This window comes from Triticum aestivum, chromosome 7B, assembly GCF_018294505.1.
Source record: "Triticum aestivum cultivar Chinese Spring chromosome 7B, IWGSC CS RefSeq v2.1, whole genome shotgun sequence".
Taxonomy (NCBI): Eukaryota; Viridiplantae; Streptophyta; class Magnoliopsida; order Poales; family Poaceae; genus Triticum; species Triticum aestivum.
In genome coordinates this window covers 85697528-85711276 of record NC_057813.1, presented here as the reverse complement: position 1 = coordinate 85711276, position 13749 = coordinate 85697528, and the positions used below count along the sequence as shown (strand labels likewise).

At 41.3% G+C, this 13749-nt stretch overlaps 1 protein-coding gene across 2 annotated transcripts; it reads left to right on the top strand.

Moving 5' to 3' along the window:
* Positions 1–507: 507 nt before the first annotated feature.
* LOC123156653 (uncharacterized) lies at positions 508–12440 on the top strand. 2 transcript variants are annotated; one of them, XM_044574803.1, is made up of 18 exons: positions 508–1948; positions 4183–4268; positions 4350–4703; positions 4788–4871; positions 5296–5416; positions 6274–6469; positions 6567–6670; positions 6774–6983; positions 7195–7448; positions 7520–7738; positions 7813–8034; positions 8117–8170; positions 8354–8419; positions 8512–8649; positions 8870–8923; positions 9850–9909; positions 10914–11546; positions 11630–12440. In XM_044574803.1, exons 1-18 carry the CDS (start codon positions 862–864, stop codon positions 11786–11788), a joined length of 4101 nt encoding a protein of 1366 aa, XP_044430738.1. In that variant the 5' UTR covers positions 508–861; the 3' UTR covers positions 11789–12440. The 2 variants fall into 2 exon arrangements, with proteins under 2 accessions (XP_044430738.1, XP_044430737.1); XM_044574802.1 differs by having other exon boundaries at positions 6771–6983.
* The last annotated feature ends 1309 nt before the right edge of the window (positions 12441–13749 follow it).

Below are 13749 nucleotides of genomic sequence, written 5' to 3'. Positions count from 1 at the left end.
CATCACGTGAAAGGGAGGCCCCAACCGTTTCCAAATCTGTGGCCGTGCAGGCGTACGTGTGCGCAGTCGCCCGCCCAGCCCACCAAGTGGGCCCGCCTCGAGTCATAGACCACCACGCGTCCCGTCACCTACCCGCCAACCCGCTAACCGAACCGAGGATCCGCGGACACGTAGCGGCAGCCGGGACCACACGTCAGTCATGCAACTAGAACCGAATCCCGTGACGAAACACACTGGGTCAGGGATATCCCCTCGACGAAATCGCTCCGGCCACGCAACCTCCCTCACTGACAACACGGGACCGCCCCCGCAGCCAGTCTGTGCGCGGCTGCGCGAGTCGCCTCGGGGTGCCCGTGGCGTTTACGGCGAGGGCACCTTTCACGAGGCAGGAGCACGACGCCCCGAGGCCCAGCCCACTACGACGACACGGTGGGACGCGACAGACAAACGGGCGCCGCGATTTTTTTTTTTACACAGAGAAGGAAAAGCAACCGTCTCTCTCTCCCCTCTTTCTCCCTCCCTCCCGCTGGCGGATCTGAACTCCCCCAAAAATCGTGACCCGAGAGAAACCCTAGCCCCCAGAGGTTTTCCGCCCCCACAACCGCCGTGGCGCCTCGCCGGAGAGCTCGGCCCGCCGCCGACGCCGACGCGGCCCCGTCCTCCCCGGACGCCGGCGACGATGCGCCGCTCGCCGGCGACGACGACGCGGCCGCCGGGGCCTCGCCGGAGGCTCGCGGCGTCGGCACGTCCGAGCAGGCCAGGAAGGCGCTGTCCCTGCGCTCGCCGTTCGACGGCGAGGAGGCGGCGGCCCGGAACCCTCTGCTGCCCGCGCGGGTCGCCAGATGGGCGGTGGTCGGCGACATGCGGAGGAAGCACAAGAAGGCTCAGCCGCCGGACCCGGCAGCTGCTGTGGAGCAGCCCAAAGCGAGATCCAATGCTTTCTGGGACAGGATGGAGCCTTATTTCCGGGATATGACGTTGCAGGATTTGGAGATGGCAGAGCCCAAGCCTCTCTCCAGCTCCAACTGGCTCGATCCATGCCTCCTCGTGCCGTTTGTGGGCAGTGGCAAGAAAGTGTTGCGGAGACATGTTGATCCGTCTGATGTGGCCGTGGTCGCCGAAAACTCTAATTCGAACTCGGTGGAGTTGGAGAACGGCATGGTGCATAGCAAACATGATCCACATGAGAGCTCAGATTTTGTTTGGAACAGTGCGGAGCTAGTCAATAGCAATGGGACCAGTGGAGATCACTGTGAACGGGATATGCAGGAGGTGATTTTGCACCAAGACGAGCAGCCGGTGGTAATTAAACTAGATCCAGGCAAGAGAGATGGTGTTGTTTTACCAGTCCTCAGCCAGAATCCGGACTCCTCATTGAATTGGCTCCTAGGAGCAAGAGGACGGGCTGTGCTCACTTCGGAGCGCCCAAACAAGAAAAGGAAGCTGCTGGGTGCAGATGCTGGGCTTGAACAGCTTGTGGTCCTGCCACCCTTAGAAGGTGACTCTGGTTCAAAATGTGATGTATGTTGTTTGGGAGAGAGTGATGCTGCATCCAACAGGATGCTCCAGTGCAATAGCTGCAAGGTGTCGGTGCACCGGAAGTGTTATGGTGTGCAGGTCGAGCCAGATGGCTATTGGATGTGTGCCTTGTGTGAACGGAGGTTGACACAGAGTGATGCAGGCAGGATTGCGTTTATGCCTTGTGTGCTTTGCTCAACGGAGAAAGGTGCTTTGAAACCTGTAAAATGTGAGCCTGGTGGAATTGCAAATGGGGGCAACCTGAATTTTGCACACTTGTTCTGTAGTCTATGGGCACCGGAGGTTTTTGTAGAGGACATGGACTCAATGGAACCTATCACAAATATCGAAGACATCCCAGAGAAGCGGACAAAAATGGTCTGCACTATTTGCAAGATTATGCGTGGTGCATGTGTTCGATGTAGCCATGGTATGTATTTCCACTCTGTCACATGTAGAAGTGTGGTCCTTGTGTATACCAGAAAGCCTCTAATTTATGGGATACATTGCACCTCACGGCATCGCTCTATAGTGAATTCTACTCCTAAACATTTCACCTAGTTTTCTTTCTTCTTATGCTGCTTTGTCTCACTGAAATGGTACCTTTTCCCCCTTGTCCCTTCCTTGCTTTCTTGTGGTAAGGTTTATCATAAACTTACCACGAGTTGTCTGAAATGATTTATTGTAGTTAATAACTGGCAAATTCACAGGGATCGAGCAGAATCAGAATTAGACCAGAGTATTGTTTGATTTGCTGGTATGTCGCGATTACTTCTTAGGAGACAGAAGTAGAATCGGTTCAGAGGCTAACAGCAGAAGCAAATTTATAATTCCTGCAAAAAAGCTGTTTCATGTTGAACTATTAATCACTCTAATCTGCTAGCAGAAGGCTTTGCAAGGTCGCATAATACTTGCCAATATTGGTCTTAGGCAGGCTTTGCATCTTGAGGATGGTGTTGCAACTAAGAATTTAGCTGTTTGAACTGCGGTATTTGATGATTAGACTTTTACTGCTTTTCGGGACATTGCAATCTGGATCTATACCATTGTTGACAATGGAATGTAACACAGCCCTACAGATTTTAATTTAAGAACTTGTGTAGGACAAGAAACACTATGTTTGATGAGATTAAATCGCCTTCCGGTCAATATTCTTGGAAAATTAGTGACCTGCTTTATTTGACAAGCATACTTAATATGGTACTTTGGTTGTACATGGCCGTAAAAACATTCAGTTTTTCTGGAATGATACAATCATGGAAACTGTTAATGGCAAAAGGCCTGTGGGTTCCCCTAGGTTTTTTCTGCTCTTTGTGCATATCTTGTTGCCTAAAATGGCTCCTATCTAGCCATCTAGGTGAGGTGATCTGATCTGAATTTCGAAATGTGTGTGTTGTTTGGTTGATTCTGTGAGAAGTGTAATGTGTGCTGATATTAACTTTAGTAAGCTTAAAAAGTCGAAGGCTTAAACCACATGAAACATACATGCTTCTAAAATTTCTAATCCTCCCATCATGGGAGCCAACCTAAGCAACACGCTTCTTCAAAATGCTTTTTAGGGAGGGGAGATCCATGCACGGGCATATATGTAAACTAGCCAACAGTTTAAATTGTTTTGCATGGGTGCATGAGTAGTAACACTTGAGTATCTGCAATATTTTAGCAATGATGGTAGTATGCCCTAATAACATCATAAATAACTAGAAATAGCACCAAGCGCTTTGACGGAAGTAACTTGGTGAAAAATCAAGAGCATAGGAAGTACGTAACAAGTTATGGTCTGCTACCCTACTGCCATTATAAGAAGATCTGTTTTCTGATTGAAATCTCAGAAACTTGAGAGCATGCATAGTGAATACTAGCCCTCTGGTATATCATATGATAGCTATTCCATGGTTTAAGTTAGCATGTCAAGTGGATTTTATTTCTTCAGGCTGGTCATCGTTCTCTAACTGTGACTCATTCCTGTGGTGATAGAAATTGCCAGTGTAAGAGCTTTTATTTTCAACTATGGGGTTTTTAGGGGTTTCAGATGTTGTGTTTCATGAAAAAAAAACTTTTGCCTTGGTATGAAGAATAAACTTATTTTCTGGAGAATCTAGTTTGTATAACATGGAAAAACTAGTTTATTAGATTATAGTCGTTGGTGTGAATTCTAAGAACACGCATAATTTGCTCTAGGCAGCTGTTTGACATATACCCCTTGTAAGCTGAAAGGGTAACTATGGGCTCTGCTGTCTTGTTGGTATTCTTATATCAAGATGACAGAACAGTCCCAAATTACTGAACTCTTTGGAGCAATTGCTTTGAGTTGAACAAAGTGGGCCATTGTTTTTTTTTTGTGTGTGTGGATGGACATTGTTTTTGTTTTGTTGCTACTTTTAAATTTGTAAGCCAGGTTTAAAGGCATTTTCTTTTCGTTTTAGATATATTACGTCCGTATCACAAATAAGACGGTTTGGACACTGACACCGCCAGGTGTTCTCTTGAGCGTTCCTAGGCGTTAGGTGACAAGCAGAACACCTGTCATTAACTGCTGCTATGCATGTGCTTAGGCAAGATAATTGCTAGGCAGAGACAAAACTAGGAATTTACACCTAACACTTTCTTTAACCTTGTTGTTATATGTTCCTTTTTGGTTACTAACTACTTATTTTTTTCCAGGGACATGCCGGGCTTGCTTTCATCCTATATGTGCAAGAGAGAAAAACCATCAGATGGAGATATGGGGAAAATCTGGGCTTACGAATGTTAGGCTATTTCTTCTCGTGTATGCTGTTTGCCTTGGTTGTTTATACTTGCTAATATTTTTCTTTTATATCTGTTTGTAGGTTGAGTTGCGGATATTTTGCTCGAAGCATTCTAGAGTCAGAGGAATCAGTTCCGTGCACCATATCAATGGTGTTACTGAACAGGATACCACACAAGTTGGGCTGGATGATGAAAATTTTGCTCAAATAAGATATAAACGCAAGAGTAAGGACAAATTCATGAACTTCACATCCATGAGCTCTAGTTTCTCCAGCCTAAACAAAGCGCAGACAACAGAGCTGGTTACCTCCACATGTGCTGTTAGAGGCATGGAAAGTCAACAAGTTCAATGCACAAATATGGTTGTTGATCAGCCTACAGGAGCTGGGAATCTTGTGAGCAATTCTGGTGATGTTTCTACATTTCTTAGAAAGGTACCTGCTAATCTTACAGAGCAAGATTTTTGTACAGATGTTTGGAGTTATTACTTAAGTGGGTTTTATGCTTGTACTTGGCAGCTAATTGACCAAGGAAAAGTTAGTATTGGTGATATACAATCAGAGCTGGGTCTCTCATCTGAATCGTTGGAAGCTGCTCTTGTGGTAATTTATATTGGATTTATGTACTTTATAAACTGTTTCTCTAGGTTGCATGTATATAACTTCTCCTAAACATGATTGGGTCCATTTTTCAATGTGCGCTATTTGATTTTTTTCCGATAAACATGGTTGGTAAAATTTGATCGTCTTGTATGAAAAACATAATGCTAGAGATAGAGTTAATTGTAATTTATGATTTTGACATATTCTGTAGTTGTAAGTTATAACAAACTTTATAAGTTGACTAAAGCTTAGCATAGGCATGTAACTAGAAAGGATAACAGTTACACATGTTTATATCTTGTCTTCTAAAAGTACGTATAGCTGCGTCTATGTAGTGATGTCATAATATTTTACATGCTACACTGTTTAGGCCTTAAATCCTATTACCTCTGTTATTTTATATGGGTTTTTTATTCCTTGGCAGCCTGAAACATCCACCTTCTCCCCTGGTCTGAAGTTGAAAATCATCAAGTTGCTGCAAAACTCTATTCCTGTGCCTTCTGTTCAAGTGAAATCTTTAAAAGAAGGTTCTGTGGCACCGGAAGGTAACAAACTAGATGCATTTGTGCATACAACTACGTTGAGTGTGTGAACAGTATGCTTGTTAATTTTGCTGATTCTTCACCCGGTTGTTCCTCTGCTCTTCTCTGTCCATTGCGAAAAATGATTTATGGAAATACTTATTCTTGGCAATATGACTAGCCATGGCAATGCTGTGTTGTTATCTTAGCTTTATCTGGATATAAGGTATGGACGTGTGGTAATAAAGATTACTATGCATTTTTTCTGGCCCTTTTTCTTGGAATCCGACATGTTTTTCAAAATACAAGGCATATTTTGAGCATGCACAAATGATTTTTGAAGAGTGTAGAACTAAGAGAAAAAACAAAAGCACTGACCCTGATATCCTTCTTTAAGTTCCTTGGAAATTGAAGGAAATTCAAGAGACGACTAATTAGCTAGTTGAGTCCTAGAAACGAAGAGACAAAATGCGTCTTAGATGAGGCAAACAAGTGACAAACTCAATAAAGTCACATGTGTGCATTATTTCTGGAACTAAATGGGGAAAACTGCCAGCTTTACAAACAGAAACACAGCGTTTGTTAGCAAAAAAAATGGAGTTCTTCTATTCAATCAGTTGAAATCAGCATGTTGTGTTAAATAATTACACCCAGTGTGCTAGTAGTCTGTTACTACTTGCAGTTCCTATGACCATTCTATTAGCTTTAACTTTTGACTGTTTGAAATACTCACTATGTTCCTTGAGAGTTGAGCACTTGAGTGTCGGGTAACCTGGTAGTCATAGGATTAAATCTCAAATTATAAGGAATCTGTTCGAGTTGCGCTGCTAAGTATTTCATTTTCGGTATTGTAGACTCACTTCTTTCGGTATTGTGGACAGGTCCATTGGATAGAAGTGAAAGTAAGAATGTAACTGATTCACAACATGGCTCAGAACTTGAGGAAGGCATCTCTTCATTTGATCATTGTTTTCCGGATGGTGATAAAGCTAATAAAGACACTGATTCAGTTGAAAATTGCGTGCACACTTGTCATGATGGTGGTGACGACCATATTCCGCGCCAACCTTTTCTTACGTAGGGTTCATCAATCATTTTATGCAATGTCTTGCCCACTCTGCACAGAGGCAGTTTGATCTGTTGAACAACCTAATCTCGTATTTGCTTCATGCAGCATTGATGGTCATGACTACTATATTCATCCATCTATTGAGACAATGTTGCAGAATTTGTGCGATTATATTCCGAATCACAATAAACAGGCTAAACATTATCATGGTATTCGTTTTAACATCTCGCCATCAATTAAATCACATCAGTTACCATAATGTTATTTACATCTCGTGCTTATAATCTATTTTCTTTTGTCCAATTTAAGTAGGAGAATTATCCTACCCTCCTCATGACCAAAACCTTGGTGGTTCACCAACAAAACTTGAGCAATTAACAGATATAGTTGCAGTTGATCAGGCTTCTAAAGCAGAGTCATTAGGTATTTTGGAGCATTCACCCCATGACGAAATAGAAGGAGAAATAGTTTATTTACAATCCAGGCTACTCAATGATGTTGCTGCTATGAACCAGAGATATGGTAAGGGCGCGTTCTTTCTATTTGCTAAGTTTATTTGTAATTCTCATGGTATTTTTTTTACACAAGTATGTAATCATTTTGGTTGCTGTCCTGTTATATTTATTTACCGATATATCAACTGATTGGTCTTGAGAGTTTTAACTTAACTGAATAGTTGAGTAATTTCTTCTGCTTTCTGAATCGATCTTTCAGTTCTCATTATATCTTGCAGAAGATCTTATGCCTAAGGTTGTCCAGAGTCTTTCTCAAGAAATGGATTCTTCCAATAAAAGAAAATGGGACCATATCATTGTGAATCAGTTCCTTCGTGATATAAGGGAAGCTAAGAAACGTGGGAACACAGAGAGGAGACACAAAGAAGCTCAGGCTATCCTAGCTGCAACTGCACCTATTGCTGCACCCACCTCAAAAGATGTAAACATTCGGAAAGAGACAGAAAATGACGCTGTGCCTGTCAAACAAGAGGTTTATACTGTTGTGCTTGTTTCATTGATCTTGTGCTATGGATATTCATATTTTTCTTTTCGTTGTTGCAGAGTATTACCAAAGTCCATGCTGGATCTTTAAGAATCAGCCAATTGATTTCGTTGCCACAAACAAAGGATCCATCATTTTCTAACAGTAAAGTCTCAGCGGATACTAATTTTGGCATTTTTGATCTGGCAAAATTTTCCAAGAAAAATGGTCTTCCGTGTGATGTGTGCATGCGACGTGAGACTGTATTGAACCGAGTATTTGTCTGCTCAAGCTGCAAGGTGCTTTGTATCCCCCTTCTTTTACTGTTCTCATGTTGCACTTCAATAAATCATTAACCCCGCACGTTTTGCAGGCTGCTGTCCACTTGGACTGTTACCAGAGTCGAACGAATCCCACCGGCCCCTGGAAGTGTGAACGTTGCCAAGAGATGCTATCAGATGCTGTCGTGTCTGATAGTCAATCAGACTGCAGTGGTTCAAAATCCTGGTTGGTGCTGTGTGGTTTGTGCCATGGTACATCAGGAGCTCTTCGTAAGACTACAAACGGGCAGTGGGTTCATGCTTTTTGTGCTGAGGTACTTTGTCTGGCATCTTTATTTTTTATATTGCTGCCTTGTTTAACTTATTGACATTGTTGACTTCGTCAAATTTCTGTAGTGGCTCCTGGAGAACTCATTCAAAAGGGGACAATGCAATTCAGTAGATGGAATGGTACTAACCTCTTTCCAGCATCGCACATGCTCATAATTTTAATATTGAGAAATAAATACTTAATTAGGTCATCTTCCATAATTTCATTTCATTGTTTATATATTGATACCATTTGAAGACATCTATTATAAGTTCCTGCTAATTATCTTATTGTAATATTCTGACTATTTGGATCTATCTAAGGAGGGTCTTCTTAAGGGGAAAGACACATGCTTGATCTGCCAACACAATGTTGGCACATGCTTGAAGGTCTGAACTTGTAAATTATTCGTTGGACCTAATCTCTAATGATTAGACAAACCACTTCATTCTCGCTATGTTTTTCTCTTTCAACCATGCAGTGCAGCACCGTAGGCTGTCAAGTTACTTTCCACCCTGCATGTGCTAGAGATGCTGGTCTTTACATGAACACAAAAAGATTTGGGAGCTTGTGGCAACACAAAGCATATTGTGGCAATCACAGCATTGAGCAAAAAAAGGTAAGTGTTGCTTTAAGATGTTTAGTTGGATATCTTTGATGTGCAACAAGGAACTGGTTTCCCTCAAAATCCGCCTTTTATGTATCTGCTAGTACAATGGAAATGTAGTACTATAACATTCTTCTATGGCAGCCTTATGTTAACAATACTCTTATTTTCTTATTATTCTTCAGTCTTATGTTAACAGTACTCTTATTTTCTTATTTATAAACTTTCACAGGTTGACTCTCAACAATATGGACCCGCGGAAGTCAAGATCATGAAACAAATGAGGGTAAATGTGTCCATTGCATGCTTTATGTAGTTCTGCTTTGTAGGTATTAGCTGTAAACCTGAAAGTAGCACTATGTAAGAACCTTCGAATTTGAATTTATATGCCAATATCTGTGGTATGTGCCATGCCGGCAATTTTAATAGGTACTACTGAGCAGCTTTAGTTTACTGCTAAATTGTATCCCAAGCTGACCAGATTAATGTATCAGATAACTAGTAGTCGTAGGGTTTACAAAAAAAAAGAACTTCATTGCTTTGCCTTTATCTTTTTGCAAGCTGTAGATGGTTTTTAGGATATTTATCTGGAAGTTGAGAAAAATAGTTTTGAGAAGTATTATCTCTGGACCAGTTTGAAGCAATTATGCTGAAGAAATATGAACTCCTAGTTTATTTGGATTTTGGTAATGTGTACTCGATGCTAGCTTGAAGCCAGTGTTTCTATTGCTAAAAAAAAAGGGCAGCCCCAGTGCATGTAGCTCCCGCTTGCGCAGGGTCTGGGGAAGGGTCCGACCACTTTGGGTCTATTGTACGCAGCCTTTCCCTACATTTCTGTAAGAGGCTGTTTCCAGGACTTGAACCCGTGACCTCATGGTCACAAGGCAGCAGCTTTACCACTGCGCTAAGGCTCCCCTTCCCAGTGTTTCTATTGCTGATGCCAGTATTTTAAGTGTTATAAACAAGGTTGTTCCCATAGGTTAGTATTCGATGAAGTCTTAAACGCTCTGTGTCCTTAGGTTAGTATTCGATGAAGGCTTAAAGGCTGTCTTGAGTTGGCTTATCTTTAGTATACATCATTATAAGTGGCACTAATGACTCTGCATATATCACTAACAAAAGGCTTGTGCAGTAAAAGAGCACCTTCTGCTTACGAACTCCTTAGGGTTAAACGTGCTTTATGCTAACGTAATATTACCTCTCACGTGGCAGGTTGAATTGGAAAGATTACGTCTTCTTTGCGAGAGGGTTGTTAAAAGAGAAAAGGAGAAGGTACCGTATCTGTGATATGCATTTACTTTTTGTACCTTTTGGTTGCCCAGAAAACTCGACTTCATCAGGCACTAGTATGATCTCTTTGAGAATTATTGGCATTATTCCTTTGTGCTAGTAGTGATAGTGCTGAGTGACTTGCATCATTTGATTTCGTAATTATTGTATTATATCTGGTTTTCCTATCAACGCCTTAGTTGTGGATATTTTTCTACTGAACTGTCCCTTCAGTCTCAAGATCTGAGTACCCCACATATTATATCAAGAGTAAGTTTAACTTAGTATACTTTGGTGAGCAATTGATGCATGGACATAGTGAGTATAAATTTGACCACACATACTCAGACACTTAGATATATTGAACATTCTAGTACTTAAAAAAGTTACCCAGATACCCGCCCCACAGCAACATGTGACTTATATCTTGAAACAGAGTGGGTTGCAGCAGAAAAATAGATGACTGGTCCCTTCTCCTTTTCCATAGATTTTTATGTTTGCAGATATGTTCTTTTTTACTTACCAATGCTGGGCTCTAATGACCCAGTTACTCTGTTGTGGTGGGTCGGCATATTGTTTTAAGGTGACGGATGGCGGATACTTAAGATTTATCATTCAGGGAACTGGGTTGCAGGTTAAAAATTACTATGAACCAGGTTCTAGTTTAGACTTCTTGACAGGCGTTCCAAATATCTACTGTACTGTTTTTCCTGTTCAGGTGATTTGGTACATATCGTGTGGTTGTGAGACATTTAGAAATGGGGAATTCACAAATAATATAAGATTCTGGGTAGTTAATTTCAAAGTGAGTGGGTGTGATGGTGGCTACACACAGATACACTATTAAACAAAACGTATTACTTACTAAATACTCATCTGAGATACTTCAAAACATCAATTGTATACAGGGTTTGTTGATGCCAGTTTATATGATACTTTGTCATACGTTAGTTGTCTAGCTGCAATAGTTATGGAGTTTTTACATGCCAACTTTCTTTTTATATCAGAAAGAGTTGCTTGTATGTGAACATGATATACTTGCTGTGAAGAGGGACTATGTTGCCTTCTCGATGCGGGCTTCATGTTATACGCCTGCACCTGGAGCAAGTTCAGAATCTGCCACTACTTCCGTTAATAATAATTCATATGGTGGGAAAAGACAAAGGTCGGATGATATCACAGCGAGATCAGACGATGTGACGGTGGATAGTACTATTCCCAGGAAACACACTATCAGGTTCCCAGTGCATAGCAAGGACACTGATAGGAATACAGCTGACAGTTCGACATCAACAATATCATACAAGCGTAAGTTGGATGATGTGGAATCACTCGCTCTTAAGAATCTTCAAGAAAGAGCAGCTACTGCCTTGCAGAAATCAGAAGACGGAGAAACAAAGTCAACAGATAATGCCTTGCAGAAATCAGAAGACGGAGAAATAAAGTCAACAGATAATGCCTTGCAGAAATCAGAAGACGGAGAAACAAAGTCAACAGATAATGCCTTGCAGAAATCAGAAGACGGAGAAACAAAGTCAACAGATAATGCCTTGCAGAAATCAGAAGACGGAGAAATAAAGTCAACAGATAATGCCTTGCAGATATCAGAAGATGGAGAAACAAAGTCAGCAGATAAAAAGGTTCAGTATTTTTTTTTCTGCTGTTGATTTATATTCTGTTACATCCCCTCATTTGCTGATATTTGAACTATATGACGTTGCAGCATGCGGAAACAGCTAAAAAGGAGCCTGCTATCACATCTGACCAAGCTGTGTCGCAGAAACAACACCCTCCAAAGAGACTTGTTTATACTCGCCGTGGCTCCTCCAAAAAGAAGCAACGGAGTCAGGATGTTGTAGTACAAGGGCCTGTTGGTGGATAGCAGCAGCCTATCGAAGTGGCTCCTTCCTCCATGGCCAGGGAACATGGTTTCTTGCCCGGCGTTCGAAAAGCAGATTGCAGCAAGCGGGGCTGGCCAGTGTTACCATCTCATCACACAGCCAATGGGGGCACGGACGAGCGGAGGTTATAAAATGGTGCGCACCGAGCCCTTGCAGTGTGATTTGAGCTTCCAGCCAGAAGGTTTGACCCCTTGAGCTGATGCCACTCAGATGACGTGGCGGCATGGGTGAATTCATCCACTGATTAAGTTATCCGAGGGCAGATTTTGTGAAATCAGCTCTGTACGTTGTCATCTCTGCAGTCATTAGTTTAGTCTTGTAACAGAGAACAAGTAGCTACATCTGGTGGATGATGAAACAAGAGGGAGGGGTAGTAGGGGGTTGTCACTGACTGACATCTGTAGTTGACAAATTGACTTCTGTAGTTAACGTAGGCCATCCATCTGCACATGAATTATCTCTGTACAACAGCAGTAGCATATGTAGGCCCGAATGTACACAGAAATTTGACTGCTGGGTTGATGAGTATGTGTGTGGGTGTGCTTACATTAGTTTGTGACCTTTGTTGAGACGAAACGTTGCCAGTTTCATGAATCCTGGTAGAGCACAGCAACTTGATGTTTAAATTGTTTACATGGTTTCAGCTTCCTTCCATATGGCACTTGTTTTTGTGAGAAGACAGATGTTTGTGTGAGAAAACAGAGGTGCCATGCGGCGATGTTCCTATTATGCGTTGAAAACGTGATGGATTTCATTTTAATGCCACCATCTATATGTTTGTTCCAAATGTCATGATTGAGAATTGCACCGTGCAGCCCTGGATCTGGCAGCATCTCCAGCCCTGGCGTGGGCTTTGATGCCCGCATATGGACTCACCATCATACGCAGGCATGTCAACGTCCCCAACCTCCCAGTCTCCTATAGATTACGGTCCCATCTTTATCTTTACGTAATAATAAAGCAAATTAGGTTTCTTTCATCCGTCATGGCATTTTTTTCAAAAAAGTTCCTCTATTTCAGAGAATTCAACCCACAGTCCTGATTTAAGTTAAAACGAAGTGTTATTTTTGTATTTTACCCAAAAGTCACTGTATTTTCTTGAAATCAACCCGCCGTCCGGATTTAAGTCACAACCGAACCGTTATTTTACATTTTTTGAACCCCCTGATGTTTTAGGTAATTCATCCGCGGATCATATTTAAGTCAAACAATTACTTTTTAAAATCATCCATATCTTTTAAACCGTAACTCCGATTTGAACATGTTATATATGAAATTTGATTAGAAAAATATGTAGAATATGAATATGAGATTTTTTACCTATTAAGTATTTTTAAATATTATTTTGGAATATATTTAAGTCAAACCAAATGATTTTCTAAATTATCTGTATCTTTTAAACCGTAACTTCGATTTTAACATACTCCCTCCGTTCCTTGATATAAGGTGCATAGATTTTTGAGAAAAAATCCGAAATATAAAGTGCATTGCATTGCACCACTCGTTTGGATAATTCATTTTTGGAATTTGATTACATTTCCTTATATCAGGCAAGATCCTCTATTTACTCATGTCAATTAGTCAGGTGTAATCTCGGCCAAAACTTGTGAAATTTTCCCTCCATGTGCGTTCTTTAATTTCCGTGTCAAAAACTATACACTCTATATTTAGGAATGGAGGGAGTATTATATATGAAATTTTATTAGAAAAATGTGTGGAATCTAAATATGATGTTAATTTTACCTGTTAAATATTTTTAAAATATTGTTATGGAAGCAAACTTATAATTTATATCGCAAGATCCGTTTTTTTCATGCCGGCGGCGATCCGGATTGCAAAAAAATACCCCACTATAACCATATACGGAAAAGAAAACATGATAACTACACGTGCATACCTCTGAAAAATATCGCAAGGGAAAACAACAGATTTCTCATCACGA

Bases quoted from the DNA above. Each gene is read 5' to 3' on its own strand.
- LOC123156653 (XM_044574802.1), top strand. From the start codon at position 862: ATGCGGAGGAAGCACAAGAAGGCTCAGCCGCCGGACCCGGCAGCTGCT. The intron at 1,949-4,182 runs GTATGTATTTCC...ATTTTTTTCCAG, and splicing joins ATGTGTTCGATGTAGCCATG to GGACATGCCGGGCTTGCTTT. The intron at 4,269-4,349 runs GTTAGGCTATTT...ATCTGTTTGTAG, and splicing joins GAAAATCTGGGCTTACGAAT to GTTGAGTTGCGGATATTTTG.